This window comes from Xenopus laevis, chromosome 9_10L (assembly GCF_017654675.1).
Source record: "Xenopus laevis strain J_2021 chromosome 9_10L, Xenopus_laevis_v10.1, whole genome shotgun sequence".
Classification (NCBI taxonomy): Eukaryota; Metazoa; Chordata; class Amphibia; order Anura; family Pipidae; genus Xenopus; species Xenopus laevis.
The window spans coordinates 131,691,745-131,710,833 of NC_054387.1; the positions used below are offsets into that span (position 1 = coordinate 131,691,745).

General features: G+C 40.7%; 1 protein-coding gene across 1 annotated transcript; it reads left to right on the forward strand.

The window, feature by feature from the left end:
• The first annotated feature begins 8,331 nt into the window (after window positions 1–8,331).
• On the forward strand, window positions 8,332–18,172 carry LOC108703896 (up-regulator of cell proliferation). Its single transcript, XM_018240200.2, has 3 exons — window positions 8,332–8,531; window positions 10,258–10,338; window positions 12,850–18,172. The coding sequence occupies exon 3, from the start codon at window positions 12,876–12,878 to the stop codon at window positions 17,556–17,558; it is 4,683 nt and encodes a 1,560-aa protein (XP_018095689.1). The 5' UTR covers window positions 8,332–8,531; window positions 10,258–10,338; window positions 12,850–12,875; the 3' UTR covers window positions 17,559–18,172.
• The last annotated feature ends 917 nt before the right edge of the window (window positions 18,173–19,089 follow it).

Sequence of the window (19,089 nt, forward strand, 5' to 3'; positions counted from 1 at the left end):
CCTTGTCTAATACCAAGCATCTGGACTGTCTTGGGTGGAAAATGCTGATATGGAGAGTTGCCAGGAAAAGAGAATTACGGTAAGTATGATAGGAATTCTCCACTTTCCTGGCCACTCCATATCAGCATTACAACTGGATATACCGAGCCATACAATTCCCTTAGGGTGGGAAAAAACATAACCAGATGCTACAAATAATTTATTGACTAGAAAAAGCCAGATGGGCTCCTGTAGCAAAAGCATGGTTACTAAGAGGACAAATCTAGTTTGTAATGTTTGATGAAGGTTCGAGTCGAGGCCCACGAGGCAACTTCACACGTCTGGGATGCCGGGACGTCTGCTAAGGCTGCCCAGGACAAAGAGACTGGTAGAATGAGCCGTCAAACCTTCTGGAGCTAGCTTGCCCTGCGATTGGTAGGCCTTGGAAATGCATAGGGTAATCCATCTGCTGATGGTTGAAGAGGCAGCCGCTTTGTCCTTTCCTGCTTCCTGCTGGAATAACAAATAGCCTGTTGGTTTTTCTAAAGGGGCCTGAAACCTCCAAATAACACTTGAGACACCTCACTGGATCAATTTTCTCTAGATCCTTGAATATCTTCCAGAAAGATGGGAAGAGTGAGCTCTTTCCTTAAGTGAAAGGTTGATACAACTTTCGGAAGGAAGGATTTAACCGGCTTTAAGATGACTCTATCATGCAGGAATGAAATGTGATCCTGAGCACAGGAGAGAGCCTGTAATTCTCCAACTCTGCATGCCGAGGCTGTGGCCAACAAAAACAAGATCTTTAGCGTAAGGAGCCAAAAATAAATTGACTCCAAGGGCTCAAATGGAGGCAAGGAAAAGGAACCTAGGACTAATGGAAGACTCCAGACCGGTAGTGTCTTGAGAATGGCTTTAAAAAATCTTTGTACTGTTTTATCCGAAGACCAGGATGTACCTGACATTGCCGAAATGGCCGCGGTATGAGACCTTAGGGTTCTATACTGTAGAATAGACCTGATTGGAGGAAACCTAAAACCTGTGGCAGAGCTGGGCCCAATCACAGCCAAATAATCAGGGTCCTGAGAGACATTAAAGGCTTGGAAGAGAAAAGGAACATTTTGGAGGGGTGTGAGCATGCCCAGTGCAGTGAGTGAGCCCAGTGTGTCAGGTGCAAGTGTGCAGTGTGACAAGGCTGCGGGGAGTACTAACATGGCTACAGGGAGTACTAACATGGCTGCGGGGAGTACTAACATGGCTGCACCACTGACTAATAAAACTGTATGTGACGCTGCAGTAAGAGAGAACCTAGATGGTGAAAGCAGTGTCACAGAAGGTGCAGGGAATCCTCCTGTAAATAGTGAGTGAAGGGTCACAAAGGAGGAGAGGTGTTTGGGGTGGTAGGAGACTGTTTAGGCAGAATGTCTCTGAGTTGGGTGAGAGGCAGGCCAGTAGGAGGAAGAATGAGGTGAAAATTAAGTGGGTGAAGGGGTGAGCTCCCTGGGCGCAGGTTTGAGTTTGGATGAGTTCTGGCGCAAATATGAGGGTAAGAGAGGCACTCTAGAGTGGGAGGGGTTTAGTGTGATCCCAGTCTCCCGGCCTGAGACCAAGAATGTCACCATTATGTTTAAGACAGTGTGTGCCCCCGGAAGATGTGATGGTCTGGCTAAAGAGGCAATGCACTGTCCTGTCCCCCCTTACCCCACTGTATGATGAGGAGGGTTTCTGGATAGGAGGGTGGAAGATTCAGGTCAAACTGCACATGAATTTCCATGTTCCCAAACACCTTCCCAATTCCTTTTTTATTGGTAAGGACAGGGGGGTTTGCTTCTATCCTGGCCAACTCAGGGTATGTTTCAGGTGTGGCTCAAACAGGCACTTTGCAGCTAAATGTCCAGTGGTGAAGTGCGCCCTCTGTGGTGAAACTGGACACCCCAGTAAAGAATGCCATGAAATCTGCTGCAATTTGTGCCTGAAGTTGGGACATGCCCACCGTTCTTGCCCTGATGCCTGGCACAACATTGTTAGGGATTGCCCTAATTTACAGGAAGAAATTGGCCAGAGAATGGAGATTGTGGAGGAGGGTGCCCCAATATCTGAAGTGGCGGGATCAGAAAGGGAGGTTGTACAGCTGGAATCCAGTGCCCCATGCAGTAAGGTGGTGGGTAGGCAGCAGAGAAGTTACCCAAGGAGAAGGGTGAGCAGAGCGCCAGTCAACCTAGTAGAGGGGAGGAGTGGAGAGTGGTGGGAAAGAAAGCCCCAGTTAAAAAGAAAAACATCCCCCCAAAAATGGTGCTAACAACAGGCAATAGGTTTGTTCTGCCAGAAGGTAAACGCTGGGGAGATCTCGCTGAGGAAGATGAGGAGAGGCTGAGAGATGAAGAAAAGAGAGGAGGAGGAGGTTTTGAGTCAGGAGGAGGAATGGGAGTCCCTAGAGGAGGATATTGAGATTGACCTGGAGGGTGAGGAAAGTGGTGGTGCCAGGCACAAACTAAACAGGATTTAGTGATAAAGGGAACTTACTTTAATTTAATTAATGTTTCATTGGTTAATGTGATGCTTTTCTGTTTCTGAATTGTTTATATAATTTTCTGTAATGTTTTTACTTTCAATAAAATTCCCTAACACAAGATAACAGCTGCCTGGTAGATCCAAGAACAGCACTCAATAGTAAAATCCAGGTCCCACTGAGACACATTCAGTTACATTGAGAAGGAAAAACAGCAGCCTGCCAGAAAGCAGTTCCATCCTAAAGTGCTGGCTCTTTCTGAAAGCACATGACCAGGCACCTACACACCAATATTACAACTAAATACACTTGCTGGTTCAGGAATGACATTTTATATCCTAGAGTGAATTATTGGCAGTGTAAACCATGTCATTCAGAAATAAAAACATCATGAAATTATGATAGAATCCCTTTAATGTTTAACACAATCTTCAGTACAAGTAAGCATGGTGGACTGCATGGGGCATATTACAGGTATGGGATCCATTATCCGGAAATTCATTATCTAGAATGTTCCGAATTACAGAAAGTCCATCCCCCATAGACTCCATTTTATCCAAATAATCCACATTTTTAAAAATGATTTCCTTATACTCTATAATAATAAAACAGTCGCTTGTACTTGATCCCAACTAAGATATAATTAATCCTTATTGGGAGCAAAACCAGCCTATTGGGTTTAATTAATGAATAGTTTATTAGACTTTAGGTGTGGAGATCCATATTATGGAAAGAACCATTATCCAGAAAGCCCCAGGCCCCAAGCATTCTGGATAACAGGTCCCATACTTGTATTTCCAGAGATGGACTCATGCCTGGTCCTAAGAATGTACTTGATCCCAACTAAGATATAATTAATCCCTATAGGAAGCAAAACCAGCCTATTGGGTTTAATTAATGAATAGTTTATTAGTCTTTAGGTATGGAGATCCATATTATGGAAAGAACCATTATCCAGAAAGCCCCAGGTCCCAAGCATTCTGGATAACAGGTCCCATACTTGTATTTCCAGAGATGGACTCATGCCTGGTCCTAAGAAAGTACAGCAATCATGGAGGTTCCAAGTCCTTCTCACAAGTAATGCCTGCAGAGGCTGCTATGACTCTCGCACAATATATTCTGCATGGAGCGACTGCACCTCTCAACTCCTGCCTGCTAAAGATGCTGAAGGTTGATTTCTCCCTCCTAAAATCCCCCCTTTAGTGCAACCCTGATCTTGAAGGGCAAATGGATGGATGAACTGGCCACATCTCTAACTCATGACTTTGACTAACATGGTACAACAAATTTTTGATTTGCTATCAAATATGTGCTATGATAATGTTCAACCAATGGCCTGCCTCTGATCCCTTCTCTTTCTCTTCATCTTTTGATTTGATAAATTTTTTTATCTTAAGTTCCTATCTTTGTTCTCATATACAAATGGAGAATGGCCATGGTATAGACATACACCGCAGAGATGTTCCAACTGCTAAACCAACCAGCAATATCAGTTAATGTAAAACAAAAGGCTGACATAACATAGGAACTAGTTTCCGACATATACACTGCCAGTCAAATTAAATTTGTAATGTGTAGTAAAAAAGCCCAGATAAAAATTAATATTGCCGCAATGGATCAGTCTCTTCAGAAAAACAGATGATCAAACTGGCACATATCTATAAAACAAAGTAAAAGAAGGGCGCCCCCTAGTGTAATCCCTTTTTAAAATATTTCTTTATTAGAATAAAATGTGCTTCCAAGATTGGAGGCATTAACCGCTCATCAGTTAGCAGCAAGAAGAATCAAGCCCAACGCGTTTCATCACCAATTGATCAATCGAAATGTTCCTTACTCACTGAAAGTACTGGGGACACTGTGATCCAGTTGGGTGTGGTGGCTTGCACCTTTTAAGATCTCTTAAGAGGTGCAAGCCATCACACCCAGCTGGATCCCAGTGTCCCCAGTACTTTCAGTGAGTAAGGAACATTTTGATCTATTGACTATTTGGTGATGAAACGCATTGGGCTTGATTCTTCTTGCTGCTAACTGATGAGCGGTTAATGCCTCCAATCTTGGAAGCACATTTTATTCTAATAAAGAAATATTCTAAAAAAGGGATTACACTAGGGGAGTGCACCCTTCTTTTGCTTTGTTTTATAGAACTTTATATAGCGCTAGGGACACACCCCTCGGTATCTGCAAAGCAGTTCTTCCTGGGGTTTCCTAAGACAGGAAATATTAACCGCCAGCACAATTATCAGGCAGAAGTTAATGGCTTCCCTACTTGGAATAAAGAAGAGGATTTATATTCAGAAATTAAACAGAACAGCCCCCCTCTTGCTCCACTCTCACCGGTGTCAGAAACCTGTAAACAACTGGTTTATACATAGACTGGAATGAGGAAGATGTTCAACCAGAATAAACTCTATTCCATCCACCCAGCAATGGAGACGCAGTGAAAGGTCTACTGGTTAATGAATAACTAAACACAATGAGAGTTAATCTGCTAATGTTTAGTGAAACAAGTTAGGTCAGGGCAAGGCACCAGTTGTAATTATATAGATTGACTCTTGACACATAAGAAAGTTCATTATTTTTCAGTGCAAACGTGCTAGAATGGAAGCAGAACTCAATGGCAATTCCCTCCATACCCTGGGTACAAGGTGAAGTGCCACCATGTTTTTCTCTGGTCCCAGGTTTCCTAAGGAGTCCCCAACCTTTTTTTACCCATGAGCCATATTTAATTACAAAAAAGGAGCTATGCAAGCATGACATGTTCCCTGGGGTGCCAAACAAGAGCTGTGATTGGCTATTGGGTAGCCCTATGTGGACTGGCATCCTACAGAAGGCTCTGTTCCGCAGTATACATGCTCTTTAAAATTCAAAAATCTGCCTCCAAGCCAGGAATTCAAAAATAAGCATCTGCTTTGAGGCCACTGGGAGCAACATTCAAGGGGTTGGTGAGGAACATGTTGCTCACGAGTCGCTGGTTAGGGATTTGGTCAGGTGCATTCACAGTGTAGAACTTTCTATTAAGCTTTCCATACTGTGCATGCAGCCAGATTCAATGGAATGGATAAGAGGGGGCAACAATTTCTGCCAAATATTCAGAACAAGTCCTTCCAAGAAGAAGAGCCCTACAAGAAGAGAGGCAAAACCATAAATTCAGCTTTCATCACTATAATGAATCAGTTATAGATATGGGAGACCATTCATGGCTGTACTTAGATGTTGGGGAGCCAGTGAGGACAACAGAAAACTCTTTCTTCCACTTTAGCTATTTCATTCTGGTTTTCTTGTGTTTCTTCTCTCCTCTTCAATTTGTTTTCTCTTTATTCTATCCCTTTCTCCACTTATTTGCTGCTATACATTTTTTTTCCATTATCCCTTTCCCTCATTATGTTTTCGTTCTCTTGCATATTTATTCCCATCATACAAATTTTCATTTGACCTCCTTCCTTTTTTCTCTCCATAGCACATATTTGTACTGATCCCCTTTAACTTTTGATCTCCCCATTCTTAATCTCTTTTTTTATTAATAACCTGCTCTCATCCTTTTTCTCTGCCCCTTGTGAGAATACCTGGTGGTCTAGTAGGGGCGGAGGGGATGGCATTGCGCTCCTGGGTTTGACACACCAATGCATGTATGCTTCCTTTAATTTCTGTGCGGCTCTGGTGACATCATTGTTGGGCGAAATTCAATTACTTAAAGGGGCTGTGGCCAATTCCTCATTATGCCCAATGTACTGTAACATATGGTATCCCAAAACCCAGAACAAACCCCAAGGTCCCAGTCTTGGCTCACGCATCTGCCTCTAAGAACCACCTTTCACTTCGGAAGGAGCCCTCTGCTACTCAGATGCCACCAGGTCTTAAAGTGAGAGGACCAAGGGGGGGGGGGGAGTTCTGGGCAGACAAGGGAACCATAACCTATACAGAAAGGACAGGGAACAGAGAGAGTATTTGAAGGTCAGCCTGAGGTTGATACCAATCAGTATGAGTGCAGTACAGAATTTGGAACCAGAAGCGTAGTCAGGACATAGGCCGGGGTCAAACCAAACAGAAACACAATACAAAGTCAGGATTGACAGAATGGTCAGGAACAGGCAAAGGTCGGTACGGTCAGGAACAGGCAGGGTTCAAAGAACAGATAATCAGACAAGAATCACACCCAGGAACTATCAGAAAATAGACCTATGTTGGACAATGTGCAATTGACGGTGTCCCCTTTAAATAATTGAATTTCACGCCAACAATGACCTCACCAGTGGGATGTGCATGCGTGTGTCAAACCTGGAAAAGGCGCACATCTCTTTCAAGGGCCACTTTGGTCCCTACCTTTTTCATGATCTTCACTCTCCCTCCACCATTTCCCTTATCTTCTACTCACAAAGTTATATCTTCTTTCTTTTGCTGTACCCCTCTCAGGGCTGGGAGTAGAGTAGGCACCTACCTAGGAGCCATTGGAGGGGGGCGCAAATAGGTAAAAAAAAAATAAAGAGGTGTAGTCTCAATGCTCCCATCAGCCCTGGGAGAATGGGTTAGTAGAAGTGGATCCCTTATTAGGGTTGCCACCTGGCCGATATTTTACTGGCCTGGTCAGTAAAAATTATGGTTTATCTCAATATTATTAATTGGGAAAAAAGATAAATATATAGGAAGGCCAGTATTTTTTTCCAGAAAAGGAGGCAACCCTTGATGGATATGGGGAATGGGGGTGGTTGGAATGGTGGCAGGTGTTGTATGCAAAAGTGTGGTGAGGAAGAAGCAGGTAGAGCATGGGGGGGGGGATTAGGTGCCAGGTCAAGATATATTGCCTTCGGTTCACTGATCCCTCTTCCAGTCTCTACTGATACTGCTTTTCTTCTCCCTTTTCCAGATCCAGTTTCCCATTTATGCTCTTTTCTGTCATTTCAGTTCCTCACCAGTGTCTCTCTTTTTACTTTAACAGTGTTATTTATCCAATCAATGGAGGCAAATGTATTACACAAACAAACGCACTTCAGAACAATATTTGCACATGTATAAAAATATTCTTTCTGATTAAACATTTGGTTTTTTTCTTCCTTGACTGGGACGGGCTCTGTAAACAATGGAACCGAATCTGGATTTTCTGCATTTTTTTTTATCATCGGCTCATTTTGTCTATAGACAATTGAAAGCAAAGGTCACTCTGAAACATCAGCAACCATTACCTAACAATTAGTATCAGGTTAGATATAAAAAAACCTTTCAACTTTTCTCTTTCAGTTTCATTTCCCGAAGTTGGGAGAGTTCAGGGCAGCACATTGACAACACTGAGCTACAGCAGAACAACGACTGCTCAGGTAAGATCAGGAGAACTCCAGAAGGCTTCAATGTACAATGTTTTTGTCTTTCTTTTACTCTTTCTTTACTCCAACTTTTATTTTTTTTACTCTCCCATCACTCTCAATACTCAAGTACTCATTCATATAAGTACTGGGCTTTCTCTCTCTCTCTACTCTTCCCATTTTCCTCTCCCACTCTTTCCACCTCTTCCCATTCACCCCTTCTCTTAACTGTCATATCTCTTTCAAAATGCCTTCGTAAGCAGCAGGAAAAACGTTCATAGTGTTATTAGCACATAATACAGATATTTAAATGGGGAAATACATCAAACTTTAGTGAATATCCCCTCTAGTTATAGATGGATTTATTCTGGACACCTTTTCAGTTTTTGTCATCATATTTCATTTTATTTTTATCGGTCTGAACAATGACGCTTTCCTGTTCTACAAATGTTGACTGTCAATCATTTGTTTTATTGTCAGTCGTATCGTCGGAGGCTCTTCAATGAATCATCGTCTGTTCTGGTTCTAACAGTTCAAAGCCTGAGAACTGCAGGGCCAAAAAAAAGCCCTCAATATCACAAAAATAAAAAAGGGGGACTTGTTGCACATTGTTATTGAACGACCCATTTACTGTTAAAGTTTCTACAATATTTTTCTTTTTTTCAACCAGGTTTTGTTGATATAGTTCAAGACAATAACACGGGATGAACATTTCAGATTCTCAAGAATGGTTTCCCAGGATGTACTAGGTAAGTGTCATTTTTCTCTTACACTTATTATTTCAGTTTATTAATTATCACAACAATCTGACGTGTAGATTCGGTAGAAATGTACTGAGACAGGGTCTCTCTGTATTATATTGTGACGAGGGATGTTATCCATGAGATATTATTGCTGTATTTGTCTCTTTATGTCCTTCTGTTGATCTATTCCTTGCACGGAAGCCAGAGTAGTTGTAGTAATTGCCCCCGAGAGACGTTATTTCTTCCATCAGTCGCAGCTCATTAATTACTTTGAACCAGTTCTCTGTTGTAGGTGCTTTGTTGTTTCTCCAGTTTAATGGTATTAATAGGGTGGATTCACCTTTTAGGTAACTTTAAGTATTAGAGATATAATTGAGAGTGGCTGTGCACACCGGGTAATTCAGAAAAAAGTCTACATTGTCAGTAATTGCTGACGGTGCAGGAGACTAAAGATAATAAATAGGGATGGGCGAATTTTTTTGCCTTGTTTCTCTGCAGAAATGACGCCCATAGACTCGTAGGGCGTCGTTCAACAACATTTTTTTGACGCCCATAGACTTAAATCGGCATCTGCGACATTTTGCCTCCGGCTAATTTTTGGCGAAATGAAACGGGTCAAATTCGCACATCCCTAATAATAAAATTATAAATGAAATAAGAGTCTTAGTATGCACTCAGTAGACTCACTACATTTTAAAAGGTATCACTACAGAGATTAACTGGCCCCTGCATTGTTTAAACCTCAAATTCAAACTAATCCCCTGTATTGTTCACACCTGTGATCCCCCTGCACTGTTCACACTTGTGACACCTCTATTGTTTATATCCTAAAGCCTGTACTGTTCCACCTGAGACCCAGATTAAAACTGCCAAATTGTTCATCTGTTCACACTCATACAAAATGCTAATGGGGCACCAGCACTGTGTCACTGTATGTAGCACAGTATGAACTGTCCATGTTTGAGTCCTGATAGGTTTCCCTGTCTCCTGCTCTGTTCTGCCTTCCCTCCCTGTCTGTGCCATACTCTTCATGCCCAGTGCTGCTTGTGTGAGCCAATCTTTGCTTGCCCAGTGCTGCTTGTGTGTGCCATTCTCTGCTTGCCCAGTGCTGCTAGTATGTTCCATTCTCTGCTTTCCCAGTGTTGCTTGTGTGTGTCATTCTCTGCTTGCCCAGTGCTGCTAGTATGTTCCATTCTCTGCTTTCCCAGTGTTGCTTGTGTGTGTCATTCTCTGCTTGCCCAGTGCTGCTTGGGTGTGCCATTCTCTGCTTGCCCAGTGCTTCCTGTGTGAGCACCAACCATTTGGTTTTTTTGGTGTGCTACCACCGTTAATGTGGATATGATCTTAAAAGTTCATGTTGTAATGTGGGTGTGGTTTACAGTGGTTGTGGTTTAAAAGGGGGAGTGGTGAACACTGACTTCCATTATAGGCCCTCTACCATGTAAGCCAGAAAAATTTCCGCACTCGGTAACCAAAGAAGTTGGGCAGCACTGGTCTAGATCACAGAGATAAGTGCTTCTACTCCTTCCACTGCTGGGCTTCTAGTTTCTATTTCATTCACCATGGTTTGAAGGGAGAAAATCATGGTTTTAAGGAAAGCCACTTATTCCTTTAGAGTGGTTTTTATTTTGGGAGAACATTTCAGTAAAGTCTTATTTTGCCGGGAGGTTTTTAAAATAAGCCAAAGCGATGCAGTCTGAAGTTACAGATATCCTTTTTGACTCCTCCCCAGGACTACTCTCTTGTCTCTGCACCATCTTGGACCCTTGATGATTCTGATTGGATCGGTCTGTCAGAGTGAAGAATTGTTTGAGTAAGTGCTGAATATCTGTTGCTTTGAGCACTTTGCCATCTTCTCCTCCCTGTTCTCTACTTTTTCCATGCTTCCCCTTGTTCTTAGGCCAATTGTCATGGTGGATCTGGATGGATCTTGTTGGAGCTCCTCTAGTTCACATCCGCCATGCTTGACAGCTAGCCACACCCCCTATAACACTTTTCAATCAGGCTGTGGGTAGACCAAACTCTTTGAACTTTTGGTCTGCCTATACTGCTAATAAAGGGCCAGTATTAAATTCTTGAAAAAAGGTTTAGTTGAGTATCAAATGCAGACATGTTAAGCTCCACCCTGGAGTGAGGGAGTGTGGTCATCTGAAAATTATTCCATGGTGTTTGAAATCGCTGTCAGTGTAATCCAAACCCTAAATTAACAGATTTAACAAAAACCCTATAAAATTGTAGAAAGAATATAGTTTGAAGAAATCAGATTAACTGTCTGAAACTTTGAACATGAGTTTTGATGACTAGCATAGGCATAACTACAGAGGAGGCAGACCCTGTGGTTACAGGGGGTACCAGGAGTTGTTAATTAATTGTTCCTTAATTATTGAAATTTTCAATATTATCAGTTTCCATCTTGGTTGAATAGGTCAACTTGCCAATGTTTTGGTGTCATAAATTGAATTTGCTGCAGGGCCCAGTAACATCAATGACTAGAATTTGGTTTTGCTGAATTCTGAAGAATTAGACTACATCCCAAACCAATTTCTGAATCACCAGTGCTAAAGTATTTCTCATACTGCATGGTGTTGTTATCTTTATTATGCCTTGAGTGTACAGTCATTCAGAGGAGGACTTTGTCATTATGGACATTAGTTGGATTGCTTCGGTCTTATCTACTAGATTTCTATGTGACTGACAATTCTTTTTATGTGCAAGGAATGTGCCAATTTGCACGTGAGTGTACATCATGGACATGAAAAGTGGTGGAATGGCCCAACGATGACAGGTCTGAGTTCAGATCTTTCATATTTAAGGTGGTTTGGCTTTCTCCCAGGAAAGATGGCAGCAACTTTGTCAGCCTTTAGCTTGGCTGGCCTAATTTCTGGGAATCTTTGCAACTCCCTGATCTGGAACCAGGGTCAGTATGTATGCTGGCTTCTGCTTCTCCAAATTGAACCACAGGATTCACTGTGTTTTTGGTCTGAAGTATGATAATAATCACCAGTCTGTGTTCCCTAAAAAACACCTGTGACCCAGTTACAGGCAACAAATTAATTTAAGGGGCTTTTTAAGCCTGCCTCTCTTTTACACTGATTATCATTCCCACTCTTCCTAGCTCCTGAAATCTTATAGTCTGTATCTTGAAAACCTTGTTCCTTGCTCCTGAATCTAGCCTGTTCCTGCCATGACCTTGTCCCCTTTCTAACTCCCCAGTTTTGTTCTTGGCCTGATATTAGATTCTGCTTGTTTTTGCTAGCCCTGACTTCTGCCTGCATATATATGCCTTGCTGTCTGCCCTGAACTTGACCCAGTGCCTGAATTGGGACTTACACCTTTCTGTTGAGGCCTTTGTTTTTTTTTAGCTTTTCTTATTCAATCTTTTGTAAAGCCTCAGTATTTTTTGTGGTAGTTACTCAGTACTGACAGATTTTTTAATGAATTGATCATTCTAACAGGAAGCATCTAAATATAAAGTGTTACAAAGGCTTCAGCTTAGGGTCACAGCTTTAGGAAAGGGAAAGAAAGCTGCCTCACCTGCTAACCAAACAGTTATTGTAATTTAAAAGTGCACCACTATCGACTCCAAATAACGTGTTTTTTTAATTTGACGTGAGATAGGGATGTAGGGCCTGGGTAATTGGGTTATTTGTGGCCACTAGACTATAGAATATACAGCTGCATCTTAGCCTAACTCTGATCCCAAACAATAACTACATATGTCTTTCATGCCCTTGCTTGCACCTTAAGTCCACCTGGATTTCATGCACTAAACCCCAAGCCAAATTCTTCCTCCAGTGATTTCTATTTTCACTCAAAAACATTTGACTGATGGTAGTACTTGCATGCCATTCTAAGTAAGCCTTAGTCTAGCAACATCAGTTATGATTCATTAAAGTAGCCATGCTTATTATAGCTTTTCCCCAGTTCTCCAGGGAAAGTGGCCATTGCCTACTTTACTGAGGATCCTGCCTACTTGGTGCATATTCACCTCCCTTTTATTTGTACATGAGATTGGTCATGATGAAGGCAATTAAAAAAATATATTTTCTAGCACCAAATACTAACTGAAATAAGCTGTAGAGGAGACATGCTTTAATGCCTCCAGTAGCAAAAACAGGGTGGTTGGGTGTACACGAGCAGACAAGGTCCTCAATGGAGGATCCTTTTGAATTAAGTGGGCTGCAAACCCTGCATAGCTTGAGAAATATGTAATTGAACAGTGATAGACAAACTTGGTTTAATCCTTGATAATACAGATGGCACTTTATTTACAGATGGCATAGTGCCCTTTAATGATTTAATTAATTTTCATGTGTTCTCCTAGAAAGCTGAGGTTTGTGGAGCATAAAGATGGCCCATCTCAGTGCGAATGAATATAGCACCTCAATGTTCAGCCTTCAAAATATCTTGGAAATTGGGCCACAGAGTATTGATGAGGTGCATTCTACCACCGTTGAAGATCTTCTGTGGACCTTCCTGAGAAGGCTTGTGGCCCTAAACAAAGAAGCAAGAAACACTGCATGTTTGAACAGTAGTAAAGATAATCCAAATCAGGATATCTTTGAAGAGTTTGAGGTTGATGAGAATAATACAGACTCTATGCATCCTCTTGATGTCTTATGTGCTGTCCTACACAAATCGAATTCGGTTTTACAACAGGAGATTGCATTGAAAATGTGCATGTGTCAGTTTGCCATCCCACTATTGCTCCCTGCAGGCGATGGACTAGGCTACACCTTCATGCTCTGGGCAATGAGAGATATAGTAAAAAGATGGAGACCTCATTCATTAGCAGAGACCAAAGGGTTTAAAGAGGACAGTGTGGTGAACATATCCATGCCTATATTTTCTTTTGTGAGACTGGGCCAAAACAAAATGTCCAAATCTAAAACCCTCAATCAAGTGCTTAGCCCACCGCAGCAAGGTCATAGCTTCTTTATACATGACAACATGGATGGTGGAGACATTCAAAAGAAGATCTCCAGTGGGTTAGTGGAAATATCATGGTATTTTCCTGCAGGTAAAGAAACTTCTGATATTTTTCCCGAACCAGTTGCAGTTACAAATCTTCGTGGTAACTTGGACTCTAACTGGACTCAGTTCCAGTTCCTAATGCAAGTCTCATCTGCAGTGTTTATATTTGCTGAGACTATTTCTGACAATGATTATAGACTATTCTCCAGCTGCAAAAAATGTAGGACTCCTGTCTGTTTCATTATTCATCCAAGTAGTGAGAAAGATAAACATAAGAAGTCCTTGGGTTTTCTCAAAAGTCTGATTCATGAGCTGAATATTACACCAGCACATATAATAAACAAGGAAAAAATTAACGAGACACAACTTGTCAAAAGGTTGCAAAACATTATGAGTAACCTTATGAAGAATTCCTGTAGGAGAGTAAAACTTGAAGACATATCAGAAGAAGCGATTAAGCTTGGAATCAGGGTAGATGAGAACGCTGAAGAATTTCAGAAAGCAAAGAAATGGGTCATGGAAATTACTAACGAAATTGGTGATGTGGCTGGATATAAAAGAAGGAATATGAAGCTACAAGGACAGCTGTGGAAAGAACTGTCCCAGTTAGAGAAAGAATTTTGTAGAATGAAAAAACAAGGGCTTCAAAATGCTGAAGAATATAGGTGCCATCTGAAAAAGAAGCGTTCACTGCTCCATCAGGAACAGCACAAACAGGTCATGCCTGATGGCATGAATAAGTTTATAACTGCAATGACTCAATTAACTGACACTGAGAAGATCCATTTTTTAAAATTCATGAAATTTAGTCTTGATTCGACATCTAGAGATATTTTGTCAACCTTATCAACAAAATACAGTCAAATTTACAGTACAGGAATAAGTAATCATACAGAGCTAAAGCAGATAGATCATATGATATCTGACAGTTCCTTGGGAGTTGAACACTTCCTACGTGAGCTGGGGCAGTTTTATGAGTCAGAATGTTCACTCATCAGAGACAAGCTGATTAATATAAACCAGAGGAAGTTTAGTAGACTGCCTGAAATAGCTGCTAAGCTCCTACTGGATGGTTTCCCATTAGAGCTGATAGATGGAGATGCCTCCAATGTCCCCATGCAGTGGGTAACAGACGTTTTGTCTGAACTGGACACCATGACAGGAAAGGGATGTAAACTGAGAGTAATCTCTGTGCTGGGAGTACAGAGCACAGGGAAGTCCACCCTCCTGAACACCATGTTTGGGTTGCAGTTTCCTGTGGCCAGTGGCCGCTGCACAAGAGGAGCCTTCATGACCGTGATTAAAGTGAAAGAAAACTTCAGAGCGGAATTGGGCTGTGAGTTTATTCTAGTGATTGATACTGAAGGTCTGAAGGCTCCAGAACTTGGACCTCTGGAGGACAGCTATGAACATGACAATGAGCTTGCAACTCTAGTGGTTGGGCTAAGTGATATCACAGTAATCAACATGGCTATGGAAAATATAGTAGAGATGAGAGATATTTTGCAAATTGTTGCTCATGCCTTCCTCCGTATGAAAGAAATTGGGAAGAAACCAATTTGTCAGTTTGTTCATCACAACTGCAGTGATGTGTCTGCTCCTGAAAAGAACATGAGAGATAGAGTGAAACTGCTGGAGCAGCTGAATGAAATGACAAAAGTGGCAGCAAAAATGGAGAAAAAGAGTGGTATCACCTCATTCAGTGATATAATGACTTATAATCATGAGAAAGATAACTGGTACATTCCTGGGCTCTGGTATGGTGTTCCGCCCATGGCTTCTATAAACACAGGATACAGCGAAAATGTTTATTCATTAAAAAAACATTTGTTCAACTTGATAAAACAACATAAAGGAATTCAGAATCCTCAGACTATTAATGATCTTATAATATGGATTAAAAGCTTGTGGAGTGCAGTAAAGCATGAAAAATTCATCTTTGCCTTCAAAAATAGCCTAGTGGCAGAAGCATATGATAAGCTTGCTGTAAAATACTCAGAGTGGGAATGGAACTTCCGCAAGCAACTTCATACCTGGATCATGAATGCAGAAACCACAACTAAGAATCAGACAGCTGATAAAATACAACCAGACATTAATGTGAGGTTAAAGAATGAAGTATCTGAAATTTTAAAAAGTGAAGAAATAAAAATGCTGAAATCAATAGAAGATTATTACAAAAGTGCAACTGGAAATGTCCATCTGATTGAACGTTACCGAGAAGAATTTTTAGGAAGTGTGAAATGTCTCAGGCAGGAGCTTAACAATTCAGCGTCTAATAAAATCGAAGAGATTATTCGACGGAAAAAATCTAATGATCAGTTCCAAGGAGTCCAGAACAAATACCAAAAATTAATCGAAGAAAAAGTCAGCAGTCTTTTAACAAAGTGCAGACAGAACAAAAATATTGGAAATAAGAAAGCAAAAGGCATGTTTGAAACCATGTGGACAAAAGCCATCTCGGAATTGCCAAAGTGTCAAATAAAGAAACTCAACATAGGGCAAGAGATGCTTGGACGTCTTATTAAGGACATGGATAATAAGGGAGCTGTCATAAAGGAGAAGTTACTCACAGTAAAAAAAATATCTGAGTATGGAAAACAATCTTTCCAGATAGAGAACAATCACATAGCTGGAAACTGGAATCCATTGGTCATCATTAAAGAATATTTTACCAGTGCATCCCATAATAAAATAGATGAGCTTTCTAGATCTCTTGTGAGAAGATGTAATGATTATGTCACAGAACAAATCAACAAAAACAATGGCTACGACAGCATATATTGCCATGAATTGCTTAACATGATCAATAAGACACTCAGAGAGAAAGATGTTCTGAATTTACCCACAACACATATCTTTGAGTTGGACATTAAACTGAATATTTTGGGAAGTGCAGCCCTGAAACTTCAAGTGATGCATGACAAGTTTGTACAAGAAAATGATCCAAAACTGTATCTTGAAAAACTGAAACCCTACTATTTGTCAAGCCTTGAAAGTCTTTTCCACCTAGAGAAAAATGATCTTCAATGTAGAGCTAAAAGTTTCTGTGAGCTGTGTCTGAAGCCAGCTTTAATGGAGCACATCAACAGACACCTTGGGAAAGCAATCATCGACGATATTTTTCACAGTGGAAATTTCAAAGAGTTCTCTAGTAGTCGCCATTTCCAGTTTGCTCTGCTCAAGAATCTTCTAGAAGAGAAAGACCTTCACCAGTATATAGACTATATTAACAGGTATGAGAAGTTTGTGAAATCTTGGATTGCAAAAGAAATACTGAGAAAATACAAAACGTCCAAACAACTTGAAACATTGCAAATAAACATTCTATCAGGAATCTGCAAGAAAGTCAGGAAGGTTCTCCAAGAACTCAGATCAGTAGGACTTCTCACCCCTTCTGACCTTTTACAAGAATTGTGCAAGAAGCTTAGAAATGATCTGGTCATTTCACAGAATAATATTCTTGTCGTCATTTTTCAGATTGAAGACGATATCCAGAGTTTTTCAGATGGCATTCAGTTGTATCTCACTGAGACAGAAAAACAATTAGCATCAGAAATGAAATCGTCCAGTACTGAATCAGTGCTTTGCAAGTTATCAATCAACCCCATGAACGCAGTGTTCAAGTCCGTCTGTGGCTGTATAAAACTATGTCCATTCTGTAAAGTTCCCTGTGAGGCCTCAGGTAGTGACCATAAAAAGCACTTTGCATCTGCTCATAGACCCAAGGGTTTGGCTCAGTGCACTTGGAAAAAAACTGATTCTCTTACCACATCCATATGTTCTACTGATGTTGATACTGAACTGTATTTTGTAAGTCCAGAAACAAATGGGAAGCCTCATCCCTACAAAGAATACCAAACCATCTACCAAGACTGGATCATTCAGCCTACACAAATCGGGGAGTCATCTGATTACTGGAAATACATCTTCAAAGAGTTCAATAGGCAGTTTGCAGATGCTTATTTGACAGACATCGCTCAATTGCCTGAAGACTGGAAGGATGTGACTGCAGAGGAAGCTTTGAGGAGCCTTGAAGAAGCATTTTTCATGGAGTAATACATAAAACATAGTTAAGTTGTCTTTTTTCAAATTTTGCACCTAAATTGAATGGTATCTTCTACAAATAGCTTTGCTTTTATACATTTGTTAAGCAATGTAATACAAAGATTTTATCAAGTCTTGTAACCCATACCAACAAGTTATATATTTGCTTTAAAACCAGTAAATGCAACCTTGTAATTATATTTTAATAGGTTTCTAGACCTAGGGGAAAATCTATCAAAAGTAAAGATCATGACCTTTTCCGCAATTAGAATTTTCTATATTTATCCATTAATAACATAACGGTAATGCAAATTAATCCTTCAACAGCCAACACCTTGGAAGATGTGATGTGTTTTTATTTTTATATTGGAGGTATCTTTTCTCAATCAAGTTCAAGAAAATGATTTGAATTCTACAGTAAATCAGTCTTTGTTGCAATTTTCATGACATCGTTCCCTTGTTTTATTATCTGTCCACTATTTTCTGCTTTTCTCTTGCTGGATAGCAACTTCCTGCCTTAAAGGGAATCTGTATGTTGTAAATGAAAACGAACACATATTTTATATTACAATAAACAACCTATCAGAAAATCTTATCATAATGACAAATAAATATTTTCCTCATTATTTACCTTTACCGGTTTTTTTTTGCCTTAAAAATTCTTGCTTTTCACAGTAATGTTCAGAACATTTTATCTGCTTTCAAATACACTAATAGCAGGAATGTTCACTGGGCTAAAGAACAGGCCTTTAAGTCATCATAATATAATTTTTTATTATTAGAGCACTGTTAAAACATTCACTTATAACAGCCACTGTAGCCTTCTATGCTCTTAATTGTACCCTACAGCTCAGTTCATAATCCTTTTTAGATATCAGATGATGAACATCAGTAGTGATGGACACGTTGGGCTGACTATTGCAGGCTTCAATTGAAGAGGACGCTCGCACACCCTTTGTGTAAATATTAGGGTTCGCTCAGTGCACAGTGATTGGAGGATACATTTAGGGGCTCCGGAAACGTTGCACCACCGCAGTAAAACTCTTGCCCTGCAGACACAAGTCTCGTCTGACTGTTGCAGGACCATAAAATCTTGTATTTTTCACTAAAACTTAAGGGGAGTCATTTTTAGAGACCCCAGGTGCAAGTGCAAGAGCATTGAGGGCCAAAGAAGCATCAGTTTATGGCTGTGTTCTGTACCAGGTACAGAGCTCAGCATTAGTGGCCATAAGGTAGCATCGTCCTTACCCATAACATTATTATAGCCAATTGCTGCACAGATCTTCATCCTGTATAATAGCAATATTTGAGAAACTGGCCAATCTAAATCTGATCTTTAGTGTCATGTGCCCCAACTAAATTTCAGGCTTTCACAGCCTTTCCTCAGGCCAGTGCTTCTCTCCTTGTGCCTTAATCCCAACAGATTAATATAGGCAGGCATCAGTACGATTTAACCTACCTGGACCCTAACTCTGACACTTCGGGGCAGATTTATCAAAGGTCAAGTTTGTGAGGTATGTGAGACTTTTTCTACCTCAAATGA